Source organism: Hemitrygon akajei, chromosome 1 (assembly GCF_048418815.1).
Source record: "Hemitrygon akajei chromosome 1, sHemAka1.3, whole genome shotgun sequence".
Taxonomy (NCBI): domain Eukaryota; kingdom Metazoa; phylum Chordata; class Chondrichthyes; order Myliobatiformes; family Dasyatidae; genus Hemitrygon; species Hemitrygon akajei.
In genome coordinates, this window is record NC_133124.1 from 190600324 (window position 1) to 190625617 (window position 25294).

At 48.6% G+C, this 25294-nt stretch overlaps 1 protein-coding gene across 50 annotated transcripts in view; it reads left to right on the forward strand.

Moving 5' to 3' along the window:
• The first annotated feature begins 131 nt into the window (after positions 1-131).
• The window catches only part of LOC140733858 (calcium/calmodulin-dependent protein kinase type II subunit beta), a 312164-nt gene continuing 287001 nt past the window's right edge, over positions 132-25294 (forward strand). For 13 of the 50 annotated variants that reach the window (XM_073057752.1, XM_073057657.1, XM_073057638.1 and 10 more), the window contains exons 1-2: positions 138-309; positions 538-632. In XM_073057752.1, the coding sequence (XP_072913853.1) occupies positions 245-309; positions 538-632 (160 nt within the window). In that variant the 5' untranslated portion in view covers positions 138-244. Of the gene's footprint in view, positions 310-537; positions 633-25294 lie in introns of all 50 variants that reach the window. The other 37 variants (XM_073057628.1, XM_073057790.1, XM_073057668.1 and 34 more) reach the window with 8 other exon arrangements.

Consider the following 25294-nt stretch of genomic DNA (forward strand, 5'->3'; position numbering starts at 1 on the left):
TGACAACATTGCAAAAGGAACAATATTAAGGAGAGGTCTTTTTTTAAAAAAAGAAAATCGACGAGAAACGCAAGGCGTCGGAGTCCGACGTCCTCCGCCCGCTTCGGGCGAGCTGTCAATCACGGGTCTGGCCCGCCCAGATTCTCCTCTCGCGAGAGGAGGGGCGGACGGGGACGGGCAGAGCTGTCAATCACCCGGGCCCCGGCAGCTCGCGCTCTCAATCTCTCAGTTGCAATTTTCCAACATGGCTTCGACTGGAAAGTGTACCCGGTTCACCGATGAATACCAGATCCACGAGGAGCTCGGCAAGTAAGTGACCCAGCCTCCTTCCCTCCCCTGCTGCAGCCCTCCCCGGCGCCCTGATAGTGCGGGCTGAGGCAGACCTCCACACCCTCCCGTCAACTCCCCTGTTGCGGAGACTGCAACAGATAGAACCCCTTTAATGTGTGTTTGTGTGTAAAAAAATAAAAAAAAATCCATTTTCTTGCGCGACATTGTGTCTAATTTTTGTGTTGTGTGCATATTCTGTCTATCCAGAGGCGCTTTCTCCACCGTCCGCAGATGTATCAAACTGTCGACAGGGCAGGAATATGCCGCGAAAATGATTAACACGAAAAAACTCCCTGCCAGAGGTTGGTAGCTGAATGTTTTATTGGAGTAAATGATTTCTCCCCCCCACCCCACATCGAGCCACACATTGCGGGCACAGTTTTGTTTTGGGGGAGTCTGTAGGTACGTGGATCTGTCAGTCTGCACCCACCCACCGAGTATGAGGTGACAGCGACGCCGAAATTTGGCCGTATTTTAACCTGTTAAATTTGATGATGTTTATAAAATGCGCCCCTCTCCCAGCCCCGCTTGTCATTTCCCTCGCCTGACATGTGCGGGGCTGAGATCTGATAACGGTTTATATTATTCTGTGCTTTGCAAAGCAGGTGGTGGCGGGGAGGACGTGAGGGACAAGTCGATGTCAATCCCGTGTATGCAACTTGTTACTGTATCAATCGGGCACTCGGGGCTGTAGCTGTTTTGACTGCGGGCTTTGCAGCGTGTTTATTTTCCTTTTCCTTTTCTCCTTATATGGCGATTATGCTTTCGCTATTAGCTTGCTTTTCGTTAGAATTGCATACAGCAGAGGGCCGTAACATCGCAGGAGCGGGGCGAGCGGGAAAATTTAGAAAGATTCAGTTTTCGCACGGGCGTGTTTTTTTTTATTTTGCGCTGTTGTGTAATTCGATGGAAAGTAGAGTGGTTCTGACTGCAGGAAGAAGCGTTCCGCTGCGGCGGCGTGTGGAAGGCAAGGCTCGGTAAAACGACGGGCACCGCTTCTTGTGAATTGCGCGGAGGAGCCCTTTTTAAACCGAGCATGACCCAGCTCATTTCACCCACCCCCCTCCCGTCGCTCCCCACCCACTAAATATAATTGTGCAGCTAATTTCAGTGAGCGTTGGATTTCTTTTACTAACCACGTCTCCGTGACGGTGCAGTCTGCTGTGTGAGGTGACTCCTGAGATTCGCCTCACCGATAAAGAAGGCGGTGGGGGGAATGAGTGCAATCTCTGATTAGTTTTAAGCAGGGGTCTTTGAAGAAGGCTTGCTTATAAATTGAATGGGAGGGGGGAAAAGACGTTCCTATTCTTGTCTGGTTTATATAAATAAATAGTTTTTATCTTGGTTTGTTTGGCTCCAATTCTTTTGCAATTTCATCCCATATGGAGTGGACACAGGACAGGTTGACGCGGGGTGTTACTGAAGCCAGTGGCATTTCTGTTGCTGCAGATGCCAGGCGTCTGTGTGTGTTTGGTGGGGGTGGGTGGCGTCTCTGGTGGGGGTGGTTCAGTTGGCACCGCGCAGCCTGCCCCATGATGGAACGCACTGGGGTCGCTCCCGATTTTAAAAGCCTGGCCCTTCATAAACCGTGGCCTGCTCCGGGGTGGGTGGGTGGGACTGTGGGCTTGGACTCCCCGAGTCCCCCTTCACCAGTTGCTTGTTTTCGCAGGCGCGGAGTGACCCGCTTCCTCTCTCCCCTCCCGACCCGTGCTGACAGTCGCTTGCCTTTTATTCCTGGGGAACGGGGGGGAAGGAGGCCTTTTACTGGCGGCGGGTGGTCGGGGGAGAGCGAAGCAACGCTGGTGTTTGGAGGGGAGCTTTTCAGAGGCAAGCAGGAGGGGTTTTTAAGAGAGGAGTATTGAAGGGGGTGGGTTCCATGTGGTGGAGAGGTGTGTGAGACTGATGAGGCTGCAGGCCTGATATCAAAGTCACTTTATTGCCACCGTTTACAACCTTGATAGTCGTTCCCTTGTGGACATTCACAGTGTATGCAAAGAATTAATTAATAAGCAGCAAATATCGAGAACATTACGATGAAGAGTCCTTGAAAGTGAGTCCATTGGTTGTGGGAACAATTGGGCGATGTGGCTTCAGATGCAGGGCCCCCAGTGTGGACACGTGGGGAGGGGCAGGGCCCTTCCCTTTGGGCTCATGGGGGGAGGGTACCCTTGAGTGTGGGGTTTTTGAGGAGTGGGAGAACTCTTCGCTCTGGGCACGAGGGCAACATGCTTGTGTGTGTTATATCTACAATCTGTGTGCCCTTTCAACAGTCTTCCGGAGTACCAACTGCTTCCCGTAGGTGTTCAGGACCATTTTTGTAAAGAGTGAGGAAGTGAAGTGCTCCATATTTATTTAGAGATACAGCGTTCTCACAGACTGCTGTTTTTCTCCATGGCTGCATGCGTCAACCGTTGCTCTGAGCGGGGATCGTTTGTACGGCCTGAAAACCGCTGCGGCATTTTAAACGTTTAACGGTTGAGAGAATCCTAGCTGCGTGGCAACAAGGGTATGTGAGCGGGAGCGTTTCAGTTACTGTGCGGCCACGGGTCCCAGCAACTTAGAAGGAGCAGTGGGAGTGGGCCCTGTCGGCCCAACCAGCCCCCGTCGCTTGGTTGCAACGTGACCAATTAGCCGGCAGAATAGGAAACTGGAGCACCCGGAGGAAACCTGCACACTCACAGGGCGAACTCCTCACAGGCAGTGGCGGGAATCGAACGCGGATCGCTGGCACTGCTAACTCCTATGCTGTCCCTTTGCGGTCTCGCGTAGCTGTGTGTTAGAGACCGGAAACTGTGCCCAGCCTGTGCTCAGTGCATCGGTAGAGACGTTCAGTCTCGCCTCCCTCCCTCCCTCCCTCCAAGCCTTTTGCGGGTTGGTGGCCCTTGCAAGCTCAGCTGCTCTTTCAAGTGTGGCTGGTAATCGGCAGATTTCAGGCCCTGCAGAGAGCTACGGGTTGCTGTCCGCTCTCTGCTTTGCACCCAGTATTAACACACGGTAGCCTTACACGCAGCCCCTCTTGTCGGCCGGTCGTCGTCTGGGGTCCAGCCAGAGGTGTGACCCGCGTGAGCCCATCTGTTTGTGCTGTGGATTCGTGTTGGGAGCCACCTGGCAGAGTACCGTGTGCCAGGTCTGCCACTCCTCAGGCGGGCACTCAAGGCCCGGGGGGTTGGACGTGCTGCATCAGAACCGAAGCAGGGATGGTGGGGGGGTGGGGGGGGGGGTGGGCAGGGACTCCTGCTCTCTCCGAACAGCGGGGATTAGAAGTGTAGTTTTGCTGGAGCACGGTTGGTAACTGGAGAGCAGAAGTTCGGCATTTTGTGCACAGCGTGACTGGTGGCTGGAGAGGTTTTCCTGGTGTGTTTTCTTTCCCAAGCGATACACGAGTTGGGGGAATCAGAAAGTCAGATGCCTGAGATGTGTAATTTCAGAAAGGAAACCTCTCTACAGCACAGCCAGGGACATCGTTGGGCACAGTATTCTGTTCTGGACTGGAGACCTGTAGTTACAAGAGGTGATTGGATAGGTTGGGTCAATTCTGAGTGGATATAGGGGCGAGCTATAGACATTGCACAGGGCATAAAAAGGTCCTTTCCCCAGGGCAGGGGAGTCTGGAACCAGAGGGCACAGGTTTTAAGGAGGAGAGAACTGAGGGGTAGGTTTTTAACACGAGGGTGTGAATACCAGGAATGAGATGCCAGAGGAGGTGGTGAAAGCAGGGTTCAATTGCAGTGGTTAGTGGTTAGTTCAGGAAGGGTGGAGGGTCGCAGGCAATTCCTGCTGCCGATTGGACGATGGGCATTGCGGTCGGTGTGGGTGAGGTGGACTGTGAGGGCCCATTTCTGTGCTGTACGCCTCTCTAATTCTGGTCGTTATCCTCAAACAGCAGAACTGAACGATCTGGTTCTGTTCATTTTGTTTGAGGGATAGTTACCTGCCGGGAGGTCGTGGATCACCCCTGTTGAGAACTGAGTCACCGACCGGCAGTGAGCACAGCCTCAGCGTCTGTTCAGCTTCCAGGCAGAGAGAGCCCCCTCTTCCCGTGCTGACCTGATGGTCAAGGGAGGCGATTGTGCTTGAAAGGGATTTGTACCACTTGAAAGCTCAAGTGGTAGGAGTAACTGCAGAGTTCTGTCAGCGAGCCGTCACGAGCCCAGCCTGCTGAAAGGTCCCCTGTGCTCCATCGTTTGAATTGCCTCCACGTGCGAGAAGATTGTGGGTTCAGTCTCCACCATCAATAGAGTCTACGCTGAGGCTCAGTGTTTGGTGTTGCTCTGAGAAAACCACTGCCTTCTGCCTGAGACAGCCCAAGCCGTGTTGGCCGGCAATGCCGGCGGGTGCTGAGGATTGCCCAGTGTTTAGAGGGCGCTCAAAGGGATTCTTTCTGAGCCAGCACACTCGTCCTGCTTGGAGAAATTTTGAGGTTATAGGTGAAAGTGAACCCAGGTCTATTTTGAATTTGTTTCTTTGCTGCTTTGTTGAAGGAAGTGGTCTTGGTCATTCAGGTGAGGCAGAAGGCTATCTGCACCCCACCCTGCTTTCCATCTCCTTTCTATTCCCCCTAATCCCCTTGTAGAATAGGGATGGGGAGGGAAATGGGGAAGAATGGGCTGGTGCCAACCATTTGGCTTCATTGTCTGCCCAATGGTGATGGAGGGAGAATGTTATCAGATAGGGGGACCAACAGCAAGTAGGCGTAGGCACTTTTTAACAGTAACTATTTTAAGGATAGTTTTTTTTTTCAGAAGCTTATTAATTACATTAATTGCACTAATGATTTGAATAAATTGAAGCTTTTGGAAGGTGGCAACACAATTACGGTAACTGTCACTGCTGCTAAAATTATATTTAAAGATCAGTTATCTTACAGGCCCGAGTAATATGAGAAGGAGCAAAGCAGGAGGACTGCGAGTTCGTTTTAAATCATCTCCCCGTTGTCTCAAAGATTTAATGTGATGGCGTAGTTGTTACACGACTTGGAGGCTGTTCCTCCACTGGAGATAGGATAAGTTAGAGACGACATGATGGAATGTATACAATTGGCAGGGGTGTTCCTGCTGTGGGGGGGGGGGGGGGGGGGGAGGATCTGGAATAAATGTTGCCCATTGTTAGATGGAGATGAGGTGCATCTTTTTTCTCTCAAAGTTCAAAGTAAGTTTATTATCAAAGTACGTATATGTCACTGTATTCATTTTCTTTCAGGCATTAATGGTAGAACAAAGAAATGTAATAGAATCAGTGCAAACCTACGCACACAGACCGTCTAACAGCCAACGTGCAACTTGAAAATAATAAATAAATAATTTGGGTAAATAAATAATACTGAGACCATGAGTTGCAGGGTCCTTGAAAATCCATCCGTAGTTTGTGGAATGAATTCAGTGTTGAAGTGAGTGAAATTATCCACGCTGGTGCAGGAGCCTGACGATTCCTGAACCTGAGTGGTGTAGAACACAAGGCTTCTATAGCTCCGTCCCAACGACAGCAGAGAAGAGAGCATGCATGGCCTGGATGATGGGGTCCTCGAATGCTGCCCTTTTTCTGGCAGAGCTCTTTTTAGATGTGCTCAGTGGTGGGAGGGCTTTGCCTGTGATGGACTGGGCTGTGTCCACCTCCCACCACTTCCAGTAGACCAGGTGGTCATGAACTCTCTTCCTCAACAAAGAGTGAAAGCAAAGTCTGTCAAATTTTTTTTTAAGGCAGTGGCAGATGGAATGGTGGAGCTGATTTTTAGGGACGGTGTGACCTACTCATGTACCTACAGTAATTTGCAAGTTGATATATCTTTTGGATGCCGACCTGAGTATCAAGTTCTGGTGGTCCTGAGTCCTATCCCAAAGGGCAGGTGAAGATTCTGCTGCTCTCACTGGGTTATCAGGATTGAGTGGGATTGAGAAGCTCAAGTTCTGGACTAAAGTTAAGTTGCCTGTGTATTTATCATAATGGATGGGGAAGTGAGTCAGCTTTCTACTGGGAATGAACTGTTCCTGCCTGATATGCCAATGTTCTCTGCCTCAGGGGATACCTGGGATGAGATAAACCAGTCCTGAGCTGTTTCTTAATCCTTGCCTTGATGCCACAGGTTTGGAGATAGCAAATCGTGGGAGGTTTACTTCTAAGATTTGCTTGATTTTATTTCGAGATACAGTGCGGAATGGGCGCTTCTGTCTCTTGGAGCTGCACCGCCCAGCAGACCCGCCCCACTTTAACCCCGGCTGAATCATGGGACAGTTTACAACGGCCATTGAACCTGCTGACTGGTACCTGTCTGGACTGCGGGAGGAAGCCGAGGGTGTGGAAAAGGCCTGCTCGTTCCACGGGGAGGTGGGTGGACATCCAGACTCCCCGTAGATGACGTCAGAATTGAACTCCGAACACTGCCGCCCAAGCTGTGATAGTGTCGTGCTAACCGCCATGCTACCCCATTGCCGGAGTTACGTTATTCCGAGACCCAAAGCATGCCGTTTTAAACACTTCTGGCAGATCTTGTTGTCCTCCAGATTGGTTGAATTCCACACTCTTGAGTTATATTGTCTACCTACACTGCACTTTCTCTGTAGCTGTTACATCTCATTCCTCATCTGTTAACGTTTTATCTTGTACTTCCTCAATGCACCGTGTAATGATCTGTATGAACAGTGTGCAAGATATGTTTTTTTTTACACCGTATCTGGGTACTTGTGACAATAATAAACCAATTCCAATTCTGCAATGGGAAGTACTCTTGAGCTTCATACCCAACTGCAGGCTTTCAGTATCTGATAGAAATGGGTTTAGAACTGGCATCTTCAGACAAATTATTAGTTTTGATTCATTTTGCTTCTCGCTCCTCTTCCGTCTGCCTCCCATCTTCAGTATTTATCTTGCGTACAAGCCTAAGGTGATTCACACTTGGGTTGCTCACTTCCTGACTGACATGGCGTTCATCGTCTGTCCTTTAGTATTGTCTGTACTGACCAGAACCATCCGTGATTTGAATTTAAAGCTGTCCTTGAAATCTGATCTCTCTGTCCGTCTCTCTGCCTCTTCCCTCCCTCCCTCCCTGCTCTCTCCCCCTCCTTTCTCAGTACCCACCTTCGTTCCTTAGTTATTTTGTTTAAAGTTTAAAGTGAATTTACTGTTGCAATACCTATATGTCACCATTTATATCCCTGAGATGCATCTTTTTGCGGGCATTCACGGTAGCGTGACGCTATTACGGCTTTTGGTGATTTGGAGTTCAGAGTTCAATTCCGGCACTGTTCTGAAAGGAGTTTCTATGCATCCTCCCTGTGGAATTGTGTGGATTTTCTCCCAGAATCCAAAGATGTCCCGGGTAGGATAATTGGAAGTTGTAAGATTGCCCTGTGATTAGGTTGGGGTTTATCAGGTCTGTTGGGGGTTGCTGGGGCAGCATTGCTCGAAGGGCCGAAGGGCCTTCTCTGTGCTGTATCACCAAAATAAAATAGCAATGAAGAAGTACAATGGAAAACCGCATACAACATGTTTGGCACAACTTTGTGGGCCGAAGGGCCTGTATTGTGCTGTAGGTTTCTGTATTTCTATGTTTCTAACAAGATCAATATTCAAAAGGTGACCAACTGTGCAAATACAAAACAAAACAAACACGATGATAATAATAAATAAACAATAAATGTCGAGAACATGAGATGAAGAGTTCTTGAAAGTGAGTCCACAGGTTGTGAGAACAGTTCGGTGATGGGACAGGTGAAGAGTTCACCTGTGTTAGTTACTGATTGGGTCACATCTCCCAGCTCTTGGTTCAACACTTTGGGAAGAGTGTCCAGGTCCCAGACAGCTGTGGAGGAGGTGCATTAAAGTGGCTGCAGGGAGGAGGGAGTCTGGCTGCAGGATCGGACCGGAGAAGCTCTTGCTTTTTATCTTGGTGTGAAGGAAGTTGAGGAGAGATTTGATGGAGGCGGACAGGAGCAGGAGGGGTTTGGAGAGGGGAGGGGTATCTGTTTCCATTAGTGGGCTCCAAGACTGTGAAACATTGATTTTTAAAAAGCAGGCAGTGAAGGAGGTGTATGAGGGAAGAGGTTTTACTGGGAGAGTAATCGGCTGAAAGCTGGTGGGGCCAGGAACCAAACAGAGTTGGGTAGGCCCTTGAGAGGGGATGATTTGCTTGGGGTATTGGTTTGATGGGCTGAATGGACTGTGTCACAGCACAGCTTTGTGGGGCCGAAGGGCCTGTATTGTGCTGTAGGTTTCCTAATTCCGGAGGATCCTTCCAGCTCTGCTTCCTCCGGCATCCCCCGACCATCATTTACCATGCCAACAGCTGCATTCCTCTCCTCCCCCCCCCCCCCCCCCCCACTTTAAGATGATTTTTTATCACCCACCTCAGTTTGTGCTTGGTTCTAATACTCTTGTGCAGCTCCTTGTGAAGAAAAGCAGGTTGTATGGCCACATGATGCTGGGTTTGTGCGAGCACTACCACACCTTGGGTGTATCTGCATCCTTCATCTCGTCAGCATCCTGTTTTTATGTATATTTGCAGAGGAGAACAGCTGGGGAGGCTGAATCCTTCTCACCCCGTGTACAGTTTGAAACTCCTGCGGATGCACGCCCTGCACAGACAGGGAAGCTCACCAGTAGCGCTACTTCTGACGAGAGCTGGACTGTGCACATCTGTACTCACGACCTACAGATGTGCAGTGAAGAACATTCTAATATGCTGCATCACTGCACTGTGGCAGACAGGGAGCCTCTACAATCGGGAGTCAAGACTGCCCAACGCACTCCCCGCCACCTCATCAAGAACATACAGTATATACAGAAAGATGCAGGAGAGGGGCCAGTAACATCATGCAGGATCCCACCCACCCTGCTCATGGACTGTTTGTTCCACTCCCATAGGGAGGCTGCTGTGTATCATCCACAACAGGGCCACCAGACTCAAAAACAGTTACTGTCCCCAAGCAGTGAGGCTGATCAGCAGCTCCACCCACTGACCCACCCCTCCGCACCCCCAAACACCACTACTTTATCATTTCCTGTCAGAGTCACCTTACGTACAGACACTCCTGTGCCTAGCGTCACTTTATGGGAACACAATCAATCTATTTATAGAAGCTATTTTATTATTGTGTTTTTATTTTCTACTGCACCAACTCCAGAGTAACAATTATTTCGTCCTCCTGTGTACTGTAAATGTCATTAAGCAATCTTGAATGGGTGATAAGGTGACATGTGGAATTAACCTCCGGAAGGAGCCATTGGGCTCAGCTAGGCCATGGTACAGATTGAGTCTGTGTGACACAAACCTCACCAAAAGCTGGACTGCTTTGAATATCGAAAGGTCTAGATCAGGGGTTCTCGACCTGGGGGGACTTTTTTTAGTCCATGGCATAAAAAAAGTTAGGACCTTCCCGCTCTAGGTAGAGTGGACATAGAAAATCTGTAGATGCTGGAAATCCAAGCAACGCACATGCACAAAATGCTGGAGGAACTCAGCAGGCCAGGTAGCATCTATAGGGGGGGGGAAAGTACAGTCGATGTTTCAGGCTGAGACCCTTCAGCAGTGAGGGTAAAGATTAGCTATATTTGTCATATTATAGCAAAAGGCATCGTATGCATCAAATCAAGTCATCGAGTACGGTGTGGCGATGCTTCCGACACTAACGTAGCATGTGCACAACTCACTAACCCCTCTTGTACCACGCAGTCACACACAAACTCCTTACACACAGTGGGGGGGTGGGGTGGAATCGAACTCTGATCGTATAGCTGGTGCTGTAAAGATATGTGCTAACCACAGTGTTACTATGCTGCCCCATAATGTTTCCATTAGTGCGAGAATCTAGAACCAGAGGGCACGGCATCAAAGAAGTTTAACCCGCCAGAACAGAGATGAAGAGGGATTTCTTTCGCCAGAGAGTGCTGAATCTTTGGAATTCATTGCCACAGATGGTTGTGCAGGCCAAATCATGGGGGTAGATTTAAATCAGAGGTTGATAGGCTCCTCCTTAATCAATCAAAAGTTCCCAGGAAGAATGGGGTTGTGGGTGGAAATAAATGATGGACTGTAGAGTGGGCTTGATGGGCTGAATGGCCTATTACGGTGTTCAGACCATATCCATCACAGCTCCAGTATGATAACATCTCCTTCCACATTCCAGAGGCATGAGTACACAAATGTGTAACTCCAAACCTTTCAAAGATCGGGACCTGATAGGCTATAAATAGATTGTTCAACAAAGCAACTCCCTGAATAATAATCTGGTCCAAAGCAGGGAAGTCATTAACTTTTTGAGGATGTATATCAAAACTCGGGAGGCCGGTGGTTTGAAGGTTGACTGAAAGGCTTCAATTAGAAGAGCTATCTGTGTGAAATTATACCTTGTGGAATTAGAATTGGTTTATTATTGTCACATGAGCAGTGACGAGCTTGTCTTGCATACTGCTCATACAGATAAGATCGTTGCACAATCCATTGAGCTAGAAAAGGGTAAACCAGCAATGATGCAGAATGAAGCGTAACAGCTACAGGGAAAGAACTAAAGGGGGAGCGATCTACCTCGTTACGATTTTTAATTTCAGAAAGATCATAACGAGGTAGATTGTGAGGTCAAGAGTCTGTGTTTGGGACTAGGGAGCCATTTAGTTGTGGGGCAAAATCTTAATTAAAAACAACCTTCCCTTAAAGATAATTGGAGTGAAATGTGCGTGCCATAAAACAACAGTTGGAGGACAGGAAAACTGGGAGTGTAGGCTGTTGTGATTGCTTCACTTGAGTTTATTGCTGTTCATGACCATGATGAGGCATAGTAACAATGAAAAGAACTTGCAGCAGCGTTGCAGGCAAGTTGGTACTGCCAACACACAGTTTAAAATTAAACATATTATGCATGAAATTGTATCGTCTAGTGAACGGAGAGCAGGGGAGAAAAAGACTGCAGATGCAGGACTGGACGCAGTCAGGGACCTCTCGGTGAAGGTGGTCCGTAATGTCCCATGGCTGAAGTGGGGGTCGAGGTTACGCAGGTCGGCTGGAGGGAAGAAGCTCTTCCTGAATATGCTGGTGTGGATCGTCAGGCTACTGTACGTCCTCCCTGACAGTGGCAGTGAGAAGGGGGCATGACCGGAATGGCGGAGATACTTGATGGGATGCCGTCTTCCTGTAGATTCTGTCAGAAACACCACTGCTCCCGGAGTATCTAGAACTTCCGAACCTGAATGAAGCTTTGGACCCTGGGCAAGACGGTGCGCGCAGTGGATGAACATCTTGCATTTATTTTGCAGACTAAATGGCGTTGGGACGTCCTGAGAGTGACCAGGCCAGTGCAGTGCTGGTTGAAATGTAGCAAGTGAGACAGCCAGTTTAGCCCAGGGCTGACCATGTATTAATGATGCGATCATTATGGTGTGAAAAACAGACATCAGAAAGCATCACCCACTGTTCTGAAGTGGGACTGGGGGATGGGCTCCCGAGACGGGAAGGTGGCGTTTTAAGCGAGATATCTCTTATGGGTGGTGCCCTGACACGATGCGGTGCTCCCTTGAGTACTGACCGAGTCTAAGCCAGCACAGTATGCCGATGAGGAGAGAAGGGTGTCAGTCTGAGTTAAAACTGGTGCAGGGCCCGGGCACTGAGGTGGGACTGCCATTCTCACTCGTAGTCACAGCGTAACAGAGCACAGAAATGGGCCCGTCAGCTCAACTCATCCATTGAGATGTTAAAGAATAATTTGTCCTGTTGACGTGCAGAAAATTAGATGCTTTGAGGTGATTAAGTGGCCTTTATCAAGTACTATTGAGATGTTAAAGGATAAATTTGTCCTGACAACATGCAAGAGTTTAGATACTGATCGCACACATTGTTCTCGGGTGGATGACCATTGTGACTGCTCGGGTATTCTTTGTCTCGTGCTATCACTGTTGCCAGGCACATGACTGTGGGGTAGCTAAAAATTGTATCTTGCATACGTGACTGACTGTGGTGTAAAACCCTATTAAAAGGGAGGATTGTTCCCTTGTTCGGGGAGCATCGCTTGACTTGGCTCTGCGAGCACTGCGAAGTTTGTTAAGTGATCCTCCGAAAGGTTTATACTTGCTTAAGTAAAAGAATCGTGGCTATCGACAGAAGTTAGCGCATTGCATTTGTATCAAGTGCGTAAGAATCTCAAGAGAACGGACCGACATGACACCACGGTGCTCACCCAAGCTAGTCCCACGTCTGTGTTTGGCTCGTAAACCCCTCCTATCCACGCACTTATCCAGTGGGCTTTTGAATGTTGTTCTTGTGCCTGCTTCAACCACTTCTCCTGTTGGCTCGTTCCACACGCCCACTCCCTATGTGCGAAGAAGTTTCCCCTCAGGTCCCCTTCACCTCTCTCCTTAAACTGATGTCCTCAAGTTTCTAGTTCCCCTTCTCTTGGGGGGGGGGGGGGGGGGAGAGACTGTGTGTGTTTACCTTTTCAATAGCCCTCATGATTTTGTGCCCCTATAAAAGATCATCGTTTGATCTCTTTAACTTGCCCCTCAAATCTTCATAAATGTTCCGTATACCCTTTCCAGCTTGATGATGTCATTTGTGTAATGAGGAGACCAAAACTGTACGCGATACTCCGGCACTTTAACGTCTTGTTCAACTGCAACACAAGACAGGCCTTTCTGTGGACAGAATCCTGTAGATGAGTCAACAGCTCAGTATGGGGTTTTGTGGTTAATTATTCAGAGCTATCATTTAGCTATCAAAACAGAAGTAGGCATGAGCTCTTTGTGGCTGATCCACTGTTCAATCAAGTCATGACTGATATTTTGCCGCAGCACCACTGTCCTTTGCTAATTTATACTTCCCTTAATGACGAGCGAAGGGGAGAGAGTGAGCAATTTCAGATTCCTGGGTTTCTCAATATCCGAGGACCTAACCTGGTCCCAACATATCAGTGCAGTTGTAGAGGAGGCATGCATGATCAGTTTGAGGAGATTTGGTTTGTCACCAAAAACACTGGCAAATTTCTACGGGTGCACCGCGGAGAGCCTCACCGTCTGGTATGGGGAGGGGCTACTGCAGAGGAATGAAGAAAAGTAGTCGGCTCCAACAAGGGGACTAGACTCGGCAGGACATCTTAAAGGAGCGGTGCCTCAAAGAGGCGGTGTCCATCATTAAGGATTCCCATTACCCCTCTCCTCATTCCTTACCATCAGAAAGGAGGTACAGAAGCTTGAAGGCACACACTCAGCAATTTCAGGAACTGATTCTTCCCCTCCATCATCTGGTTTCTGAATGGACATTGAACCCATGAACACTACTTCACTACTTTTTCAATTTTTTTTTGCACGATTTAATTAATCATTATATATCTCTGTACTTCCTTTTGTCTATTGTTATGCAATGCATTGTATTGCAGCTGCAAAGTTAACAAGTTTTTTGTCATATGACGGTGATACCAAGCCTGATTCTGAAAAAGAGTGTTAAAATCTGCCTTGAACGTACAGCACCCAGCGTGAGGGATTCTAGAGATTCACCGTTGTCTGAATGAGGACATTTCTTCTCGTCCATCTTTACTGACTGCCCCTAGGGAGAACCTCATCCCGGCGCTTCCCCTGCCAAGTATGTAAAAGAACAACTTTGTACATTTCAATGAGGTCACCTTTCATCCTTCTGAACTTGAGAGTCTTGTGCCCTAATCTCTCTTCTGTGGCTATATCTGCTGCCCTGGGATCAGACCCACCCTGGCGAGTATCTGCTTATAGAGTGAGAGCAGACGTGTGCAGTGTTTCAGATAGTTTTGGCAGAGCTCTGTATACCTCGAGCAAGGCGCTCTAGGACTCTACCATCTTGCCTTCTGAATTGCTTGCTGAATCTACATATTAACTTGAAGGATACTTAGGACCCTGTGAGAGCTAACTCCTACCTTTCTACTACTGGTGTATGTAGCAGGGCTGCAGTCTGCACCATCTTAAAAAAATACTAAACTCACCTTAGCTCCTCTGATGCCACCTTTCACCGTGAAGGTCCAGGCAGTGGGCACGTGGGCACTGTCCTCTGTGCTGCTCCCCCATTTCTACCCTCTCAGCATCCTTGTCACTTGGATATATTACACCTAATCCCCTCCATCCATGTTATTAACACAAACTGTGAGCACCTGGAGCCCTACTGCGGCCGTCCCCTGGCGCAACCACCCAGCTCAAAGCTGGTCCGTTCTGCTTTCCAGCCCTGCTCTCGCTCTGGTACAGAACCCACAGCCGCTCTGTTTCGCATTCTTCTGCAACCCCCTCACAGAGTCCCTGTGCGCACTCGCACTGGTTTGCTCTGGCAGATCCTCTGGCTGCAGCTGCAGAAACCCCGGCAGGTTTGTTCAATGCGATGTCCCTTCGATAACTTCACATCGACTCTGCCCCATCTTCTTGCGCCTGTTACTGCTTCTGAAATAAAATATTCCACTGGCTCCCCAGTCATTTAGTCGACACTTTTCTGGCTTTGCTCCCCATCCTTGCACGGGGGGGGGGGGGGGGGAGGGTCACATTTATTGCCTTCCAATATGTGGGAACTGTTTGGGAAGTGAGGGGATTTTGGATGGTGACAGCCAGTGTACCCATTCTCCAAAACCACCCACCCCCTTCAAAACCTGAGGACACAGATCATCATGTTTGGAGGATTGATCACCTTTCAATCCTATTAATTTTCCTACCAGTGCTAATTTTTTTTTCCTGGCTCTCATTCACCCTGGATCTATCGTTCTGTGCTACCTCTGGGCATTTTTACGTTCCCTGCATGGAGGCAGACTCAAATTAAGTGATTTGAGTTCTCTGTGGAGCAGCAGTCATGCTGTTTGATTTCTCTGCTGCCTCCTTAACCCTGGCGTACTTTCAGGAAGTGCAGGCGGTTTTCAGAGAACTCTGTCCCAGGTTTTGTCTGTGACCGTCACGTCAGGTACAGTGCCATTGGTTGTCTCTTTATCGCCACCTTGAGATGCTGCTCGGGTAATCTGTGCTCGGTCAAGAACCAGTCAGCCACATTGCATCCTTTGCAGGTTGCACCATCTGTAAAATCCATTGCAGTTATTCACTTCGGCTTGTCTGACACCATGTCCCACCAAAAACGTCACCAAGCAAGTGGGTACTCCGCCCTTTCTTGATTTTGGAACTGTGTCACGACCACTGGTCTGAATCCTGGAATATTCTCCTCACAGGTTTGTTGTTCTACTGAGATGCAGTGGAATGCTTCTATTAGCAACCCACCCAGACAGGTCGCTCCAGAATGAAAAGCAATTGCAGAGAAAATGGAGTGCAGATAGGCAGATGAAGTGTTATGTCCATGACGAGCTAGATTGGGGAAAATCAAGCGCCCATATGTTTCGTGAAAGAGGTTTGTGGGCGCCACGTTAGCGCGCGCTATTACAGCGCGTGGCGTGGGAACTCGGAGTTCAATTCTGACGTCCTCTGTAAAAATGTTTGTATTTCCTTCCTGTGAGTGCACGGGTTTCGTTCCACAGTCCAAAGACAGACAGGTCAGTTGGTCATTGTAAACTGTCCTGTGACTAGGTGAGGGTTGGATGAGAGGGGTTTGGAGGGATATGGCCCAGTGCAGGTCAGTGGGACTAGGCAGAAAAATGGTTGGGCACAGCCAAGAAGGGCCAAAAGGCCTGTTTCTGTGCTGTAATGTTCTATGGTTCTAACTATGGTGCGGCTCGTCAGGCCTTGCTGTACCCCCAAATAAATAAAAAGAAAGATGATCATGAGTCTTCTAACAGCAGGATCGAAGCTTGGTGGTACTTGCTCTCCAGCTCTTGTGTCTTCTGCCCGATGGGAGGGGTGGGAGGGAAGGGGAGAGAAGGGGAGAGAATGGGAGAGAATGGGGCGGATCCTTTGTTATGTTATGTTATGTTGGCGGCTTTCCTGGGGTCGCTGGAAATGTAGCCGGAGTCGGGAGAGGAGAGGACTGGTTCGTGAAATGGACTGATAGATAGATAGATAGATAGATAGATACTTTATTCATCCCCATGGGGAAATTCAACATTTTTTCCAATGTCCCATACACTTGTTGTAGCAAAAACTCATTACATACAATACTTAACTCAGTAATAATATGATATGCATCTAAATCACTAACTCAAAAAGCATTAATAATAGCTTTAAAAAAAGTTCTTAAGTCCTGGCAGTTGAATTGTAAAGCCTAATGGCATTGGGGAGTATTGACCTCTTCATCCTGTCTGAGGAGCATTGCATCGACAGTAACCTGTCGCTGAAACTGCTTCTCTGTCTCTGGATGGTGCTATGTAGAGGATGTTCAGGGTTTTCCATAATTGACCGTAGCCTACTCAGCGCCCTTCGCTCAGCTACCGATGTTAAACTCTCCAGTACTTTGCCCACGACAGAGCCCGCCTTCACAACTCCACAGTTGCTTGCAACCTTGGGCAGAGCAGTTGCCATATCGTGATGTGGAGCATCCAAATAGAATGCTTTCTCTGCTGTGTCTTTTTTTTAAAAAAAAACAAGGACGTGGTTCCAGATGGTGTTATGGGCGTATAGGTCCCTGCTGGCTGTATCTGTGACCCGAAGTGCATATAGCAGCTTTGCTTTGCTGCACCTGAAGGGAGTGTGGATCTCTGCACAGAAGTGATTCCCTCTTCAGAGTGAACTATGGCTTTGGTCAAAATTTGGCTGCTTTGTCCTAATGGCCTCTCCTGCAGCTTTTACTGCATTACTGGTGTTGGTGAATACAGTTCTGCAGAGCAGGATGCCACCACTGAGGGTCGGATATTACCCCTTTTTACCTGTGTCTACAACTTAAAATAAAATATTAGCCTTGTTTTTGTCTAACTCTTTGGATGAAAACAGTCTCAAATCCATGGAGAAATATTGTTCCCCTTCCAGCTGGGTATTCTCTCTGTTTGTACCCCGAAAAACGGCTGGCTTTTATACGGAGTTCTGCCAAGTGCTGTCTTGTGTCTGCAGGCCTGTTTAGTGTTTGAAGTGGTGGAGAGCTTGGCTCCTGGCTGTATTTATTTAATCCCAAAGCCTCCCAGATTCCCCTCTGAAAGAGCTGGTGTTGTGATGCGTTGAAGCTGTTTGGTCGGGCTACAAGTGAAGTGGAGGTGGGGGCTGATTGGAGTGTCGGTGTCCAACGATCAGAGGCTCCGTGAGGCAGCTTTGTTTCCTGGAATGTGGATGCTTCAACGGTGACTTAAAGTTTTGGGAAATGAAGTAAAAAAAAGCCTTGAGAGGAGAGCATTCCAATTTTAAGGCAGGTTTGACTGTAATGCCAGAAGTTAATATCAGTAGTGAATATCAGGCAGCCCTGAAATCATAAAGAAAGGAGAAGGTTTTTTCTCTTTTATATAGAGGTACAGCAGAAAACAGGCCCTTCCAGCCCAGCTCCACCCAGCAACCTACCATTTAACCCTGGCCTAAAATTACTATGACTGTTTAACCTACTGACCCGTGTGTCTGTAGACTGTGGGAGGAAACCAGAGCACCTGGAAGAAACCCATGTGGTGACAGGGAGGGCGCCCAAACTCTTTGCAGCTGGTGTGGAGATTGAACTACGGGCTCCAACGCCCCGAACCGTAAGGGGGTTGCTGCCGCGTTTGGCCCGTTGCGTTTCCATCCTGCAGTCGCCCCTCAGGCCACGCACTGTCGCGGCAGTGTAGTACGTTGGTGCGGCACTGATTCAGCTCAGGGCATTACCAGAGTTCCGTCCTGGCGCTGTCTGTTAGGGGCTTGTACGTTCTTCCCGTGACTGCGTGGGTTTCCTCCGGGTGCTCCAGTTTTCTCCCACAGTCCGAAGACGTACCGGTTAGTAGGCTAATTGGTCATTGTAAATTGTCCTGTGATTAGGGTAAGGTTAGCTCCACACTGTTCCACATTTTTCCACACTGTATCTCTAAATCAGGGGGTCCCAAACTTTCTTTATGCCATGAACCCGTACCGTTAACCAAGGGGTCTGTGGACCCCAGGTTGGGAACTCCTGCTCTGAATAAATAAATTACAGGATTTGATTCTCATTGAACACCCTCTGCACTATTTACAAAGGTCTTCTTAGAATTGGCAAAGTTATTTCCCGTGGTAGGGGATTCTAGGACAAGAGGGCATGACTTCAGGATTGAAGAACTGAGATGCAGAGATATTACTTTTAGTCAGAGGGTGGTAAATCCGTAGAATTTGCTGCCACGAGTGGCTGTGTAGGCCAAGTCACTGGGTGTACTGTATTTAAGACAGAGATAGATAGGGAATGGGGTGAAAGCAGGGGAGTGGGAATGACTAGAAAATTGGGATCAGCCCGTGATTGAATGGCAGAGCAGAGTTGTTGAGCCAAATGGCCTACTTCTGCTCCTATATTGTACGGTCTATGGTCTTCTGTCTGGCTCTGTAGTATTCTGCGGCCTGCATTACCTCAGATTGTATTAGCAAGAAACTGCTGGATACATTGCCATAGATTCACAGTTTTAAGGCAGAGCACTCAGTAGTTGCAATGAAATTTTCATGTCATGATTACCGTGGATACCGCACCCACTGAAATAAAAACATTGTTGCACACGTGCAGATAATTGTAAGTAAATACGGTTGCTAGATATTTACATATTTTCAATGTAACAAAGGTGTCCCGGAAGACTTCCTGGTGGGACCAGGCTGGAGGATAACAGAGGAGATGCTGGTTTCCACAACTGGATACAAAGTGTTCAGGAGCTTCCTGTTGGAATGAGAGGCTCTACTGTGGAACTGATCCCACAGCCGTGGACCACCTGCGGGAAAACAAGGAGACAGGAGGAGGAGCTGGTCACTAGGCCCTTCAGACCTGTCCTGCCCTTAACTGTGATCATAGCTGATCAATTTCCCCTTCTGTTCCGTCATCTATCAAATATTTAACCACCACCTCTCAAAATTCAAACTGTATCACCGTGCACCGGGGCAGGGAATGCTAGGGATTCACCACCCTTTTGGGGAAGAATTCTCTCCTGTAATGTGCAGCGTGCAAATGTGGCCGCCATCGTGCCAGTGAATGAACGAGCCTCACCGGGTTCTGGGTGCCTGGAGGCAGAATGCTGCTGTGGGTGGCAGAGAGGCTTGTCTGTCGTTGAGATTGGGGTGGGTGGGGGGAGACGGTGCAAAATCGGGCTCCTCCTCCCCACCGAGTTGGCACCGAGTGTCAGCCACTCGTTTACACTAAATACACAGGAATCCCATTCTCCCTCTCCCTCCGGGTCCTCCTACTCCCCCATGTAACAGGAGCAATTTACAATGGGCCGGTTACCCTGTCATTCACCACGACTTCCGGATGTGGGAGGAAACGAGGGAGCTGTGGGGGAAACCCCACCTAGTCACAGGGTGAATGTACAGAGCAGGTTAGGACTGAGCCTGGTGATCTGGCACTGTGAGACAGCATCTCCACTCGCTTTACCGCTGAGCTAGTCGCGGCATGGCAAGAGAGTTAAGACCTTAAGGCTCAGGCACAGCCCGTTGCTAGTTGCTTTAATTTTCATTCCCAGTCCATTCTTGAATGAAAGACCTGAAGTGTCAACTTTAGAAACTAATCCTGGGGTATAATCGTATAAGGAGCCTGTACCGCCTCGATCAACAAAGAAGGAAGTCCCTCTTGTTCCTCTACCCTCTCCTTGGAGATTTTGTTTCAGTTTTTCAGCCCTGTTCCCTTATGAAGGCTTATTTTGACTGTGTTGCTTTATTCTAAACCCCCTCAATTTGCCTCAGCCGTGTCTGGTCTGGTTGACACAGTGCGGAAACAGGCCTTTTGACCCAGCTGATCCCTGCTAACTGTTCAACCATGTGACTTAATACATCAACCCGTGTTTGGCCCACAGCCCTCCAAACCTCTCCTACCCACGTTCTTGTCATGGTGGCATTTATGTGCCCACCTCGACCAATAGTTCTAACTGCTCATTCCAGATACAAGCCATCCTTTCTGTGAAGAACTTATCCCTGATGTACCTTCAAGTCTCTTGCTTTTGGGTCTTAAACCCATTTCCTCTTGTTTTTTGCACCCTTTCCCTGTGTAAAAGATCGTACTTCCACCTTGTCTATGCCCTCTTGATCTTGTATAACTCCACCAGGTCACCCCTCAATCTCTGTTTTATGTAACCTCTCCTGACTCAGGCCCCAAGTCCATGCATGACCGTGTAAATCTTATTTGCACTCTTTATAATTTAATAAATCCCTCATCACAGACTTCTGGGGTGAATGTCTTGTGTGCACTCCCAAAACTTTTATTTTACTAAGATACAGCACAGAGTAGGCCCTTCGAGCCACACTGCCAGCAACCCCTGATTTAACCCTAGCATAATCATGGGACAATTTACAATGACCAATTAACCCACCAGCTAGTATGTCATTGGACTGTGGGAGGAAACCGAAGCATCCGGAGGAAACCCACACGGTCATGGAGAGAACGTGCAAACTCCGTACAGGAACCGAACCCAGGTTGCTAGTACTGTAAAGCATTGTGCTAGCCACTACGCTACTCTGCTGGCCCCCCCCCCCCCCCACCCCACCAAACTTTCAGATCCTTCCTGTTGTGCTGAGTGCTGGATCAGGTGCAAGTTAGCCAAGTTTTACGTTTGGCAGCGTGACCCATTCTTTCTGATAACCTCCTGACCCCACATTGGGGTTGAGAGTGATGGCAGGCCCCCTTGGGATTGTAGATTTGTCAGGCAGACTTAGTGGAACTTGTGTTTGATTTCACTTTGTGCTCAGTTGGATAACTTTGTTCAGGGTGCTGCTTGGATTACAGGAGGCGCCTGCCGCTTCTCAGAGCAGGAAAGGGTAGGAGAGGTCTCGGTCCTGTGCTCCCCTGTCCGCCCTGAGCACTTGGAGCAGCAGTTGAACAACCACTTTGGCAAATGGGCTGCACCCCCCCCCCCACCCTCACGCCGCGGTTCCAAGAACTTGCCGGATTAAGGCTTTTTTTCCTTTACGACCTCCCCTTGAATCTCACTCCAGTGGTCACTCGTGCGAGTGAGCCTCTCCTCAAATCCATCGTTAAGCTGAGGCCACCATTCCCACCACAGTGGCTGGAGCATCTCATGTCCAGCATCGGAAAGAGGGAAGGGATGCCTGGGCTGGTTTCTGTCCCTGGAGTAGATTACTTGCCGTTATCACGTGGCTGAGCGTGGAGCCCTGTTGTGTACAGGCTGGCGCCTGGCTTTCCAGATCTCATCAGAAGCTGTGTTCTAAGCAACACACACAAAATGCTGGTGGAAAGCAGCAGGCCAGGCAGCGTCTATAGGAAGAAGCACTGTCGACATTTCGTGCCAAGACCCCTCATCGACTGTACTTCTCCCTATTGACGCTGCCTGGTCTGCTGCGTTCCACCAACGTTTTGTGTGTGTTGCTTGAATTTCCAGCATCTGCAGATTTTCTCCTGTCTGCATTCTAAGCAATGTTTAATTGGCTTTGGGATGTCCTGAGGTCGTGAAAGATCATGTGTAAGCACAAGTTGTTCTTTTGCAGCACTAAGCGCATGATGAACTCATTCAAGTCTTTCCTCATTGAGTTGCTGAACCCAGCTCAGTGTGGTCCTGACACACAACGTGGATGTGTTCATCAGCCTCCGGCGTTCCCTTGTCACACCAAAGTACTTACTCGCCCTTTTTTTAAATTCCCTTCCCAAGTGCTTTACTGTGCCATTGTCACTGTTCCAACTTTCTCTGCCCAGCTAAATGTTTTTTGTCTGATGTAATGGTGTGGCTCCCAGATACTTGCTCAGAGTAGAGAGCCCCTCCTAGTTTTGGGTTTGGCTGTACATCTCTGTCCCAGTTGGATGGGAGCTCTCCGTTACGCACTGTTACTGATGAAATAGGTGAAATATTTAACTGGAACTCCTGGGTGGGAATCTTCTTTACTCAGAGGATGTTGGGAGTGTCAGAAGAAGCTGTCATCAGAAGTGGTGGATGTGGGTTCAGTTTCAACTTTTAGGATAAATTTGGATGAGTCCATCGATGGGAGGGGTATGGAGAGCTGCGGTCCAGATGCAGGTCGGTAGGAGTAGGCAGAATAACTGTTTATTTACTTCCTGCCTGTTATGCCACCGGTGGTTAGGGCAACAATGAAGGTCCTCCGTCAGTGTTCAGGGCTTCCTTCATTACGTCAGTGGCTTCTTCGTGATTTTCACTACTGTCAGTCACGTGAGTCCTGGGTGGAATACCATCACACTCAGATGTAGGAGGATTCTTTGCTGCTCTTTCCGTAACAGCTTTGTTTGACCAGTCAGGGTTGTTAGCCCTGAGCCGGACCCCTGGAACCTGGAGAACCGGTGGACCACTCTTAGTCTGGTCTCTACCCTTTGAGCTATTTGGCATGGGTGACCCTACCAAGAACCAGAGCACAAAGCCCTGACTCCAGCCAGCAATGCTCTCTGTGTCATTAAGGCATGCAAGCCTCCAAGCCAGGAAAAGGTTGTGGTCCTCTTGAGGAGAATAACAGTTTGGCATGGACTAGATGGGCTGAAGGGCCTCTGTGGACTGATTCGCAAAACTCAAGGCTAGTTTGCTGCACCAGGTGTTAGTTTTGACCCCCGAGTGTGGCAGTGCAGTAGGTAGTGCTGCTGGCCCAGGGTTAATCCCAACCTCCGATCCTGTCTCCGTGGAATCTGCACGCTCACCCCTGTGATCATGTGGGTTTCCTCTGGGTGCTCCCATTTCTCCCACGTCCCAAAGGTGTACCCGTTGGTACACGGTTTAAGTCGAAGCCGAGGGGGTTTGACAAGTCAGAGTGAGAGAGTATGTTAGGGACAGAGGGAGAGGGAAACGGGAGTCGTGTGATGTTCGGCATGGATGTGACACGCTCTGCATCGGTGGGCGTGCCCGATGGGAAACGGGCGGCTGCGAAGGGGCTTCAGAGTTCAAAGGCAAGAGATCACTTACCGGTGAGAGATGCGTTGTGACTGGCCATCATCGAGAGCTCTTGGAACTGGCAAGCCTACTGAGGGTCTCACTGATACCATTCAGCCTACACGACAGGCACCCCATCGACAGTCATCCTGTTAACTACACTACAGTGTGTACAAACCACGTAATGCATTGCAGCAACTCACCAAGGCTCCCGAGGCAGCAGCTTCCAAACCCCACCACCTCTGCCAGCTGGAAGGCACAGGGACACCGCATTCAGAATCAGGTTTAATATCTCTGGTGTATCTGGTGAAATTAGTACAGTGAAATACATGATAAATCAATATAGAGAACAACTGGGTTACATTAAATAGTTAAAAAAGTAGTGAGGTAGTGTTCATGGGTTCATTGTCCAATTAGGAATCAGATGGCAGAGGGGAAGAAGCTGTTCCTGAATCACTGAGTGTGTGCCTTCAGGCTTCTGTACCTCCTTCCCGATGGTAAAAATGAGAAGAGGCTGTGTCCTGGGTGGTGGGGATCCTTAATGATGGAAGCTGCCTTCCCAAAGTACTGCTCCTTGACGATGTCTTGGAGACTTGATGAAGTTGATTAATTTTGCAGTTTTTCTGGAACTTACTTCGATCTTGTGCGGAGGCCACCCCCTCCCCCCCCCCCCCCCCCAAACCAGATGGTGGTGCAGCCAGTCAGAATGTTCTCCATGGTATATCTGTAGAAATTTGAGATTGCTTTAGCTGACAAACCAAATCTTCTCAAACTCCAGTCAAACTACTGTCAAGATGAAGCCACACTCAGGTTGGAGGAACAACACCTTATATACCGGCTGGATAGCCTCCAACCTGACGGCATGAACATTGACTTCTCTAACTTCCGTTAATGCCCCCCTCCCCTTCTTAACCTATCCCTATCTATCTAATTATTATTATTATTATATATTTTTTTTCTTTTTCTTTTTTTTCTTCTTCCTTTCTCTCTTTCCCTCACAATAACTCTTGCCTGCTCTCCATCTTCCTCTGGTGCTCCCCTCCCACTTTCTTTCTTCCATGGCATTCTGTCCTATGATACTCCCCCTTCCCTAGCCTTGTATCCCTCTTGCCAATCAACTTCCCAGCTCTTAGCTTCATCCCTCCCACTCCTGTCTTCTCCTATCATTTTGGGTCTCCCCCTTTGCCCTCCCACTTTCAGATCTCTTACTGTCTCTTTCTTCCGTTAGTCCTGACAAAGGGTCTCGACCCGAAACATCGACTGTACTTCTTCCTATAGATGCTGCCTGGCCTGCTGCGTTCCGCCAGCATTTTGTGTGTGTTGTTTATTGAAGGCTGTCTTGCCTTCTTTATAGCTGCATCGGTATGTTGGGCCCAGGATAGGTCCTTGGAGACAGTGGCACTCGGGAACTTGAAATTGCTCACTCTCTCCACTTCTGATCCCTCTGTGAGGATTGGGTCGTGCTCCCTCGTCTGACCCTTTCTGAAGTTCACAAGCTGACGTTGTGTACAAGGTTGTTGCTGTGGCACCACTCAGCTAACTGGTATATCACGCTGCTGTACACCTGATCGTCACCATCTGAAATTCTGCCAGCAACTGTCGGTGAATTTATAGGTGGCATTTGAGCTAGGCACCTAAGCACTAAGGGTTCAGGCGATGACGATTTGAGCTGTGCCTAGCCGCACATTCATGGGTGTAGAGGGTAGAGCTGTGGGCTAAGCACACACCCCTGAGGTGTGCCAGTGTTGATCATCAGCGAGGTGGAGATGCTATTTCCGATCTGCACAGATTGGGAAGTTATCGCTGGGAAATTGCCCTTCCAAGTCTATGGACAACTTACATGGACTCACTTTCAAGAGCTCTTCATCTCATGTTCTTGATATTTATTTTTTTAATATATATATTTTTTTCTTTTGTATTTGCACAGTTTGTTGGCTTTTGCATGTTGTTGGTTTGTCCGCCCCATTGGGTATGGTCTTTCTTCAATTCTGCTGTGTTTCTTGGATTTACTGTGTATGCCCGCAAGAAAACGAATCTTGGGATGACATATTGATAAGAAATTTACTTTGAACTTTGAAACTTTGAAGTACACATGCTCCTAACCTGGGAATACCTCACTGGGCCAAGATCCTGAAACTCCCTCTCTGGAAACATTGTGTATGTGTACCCACACCTCA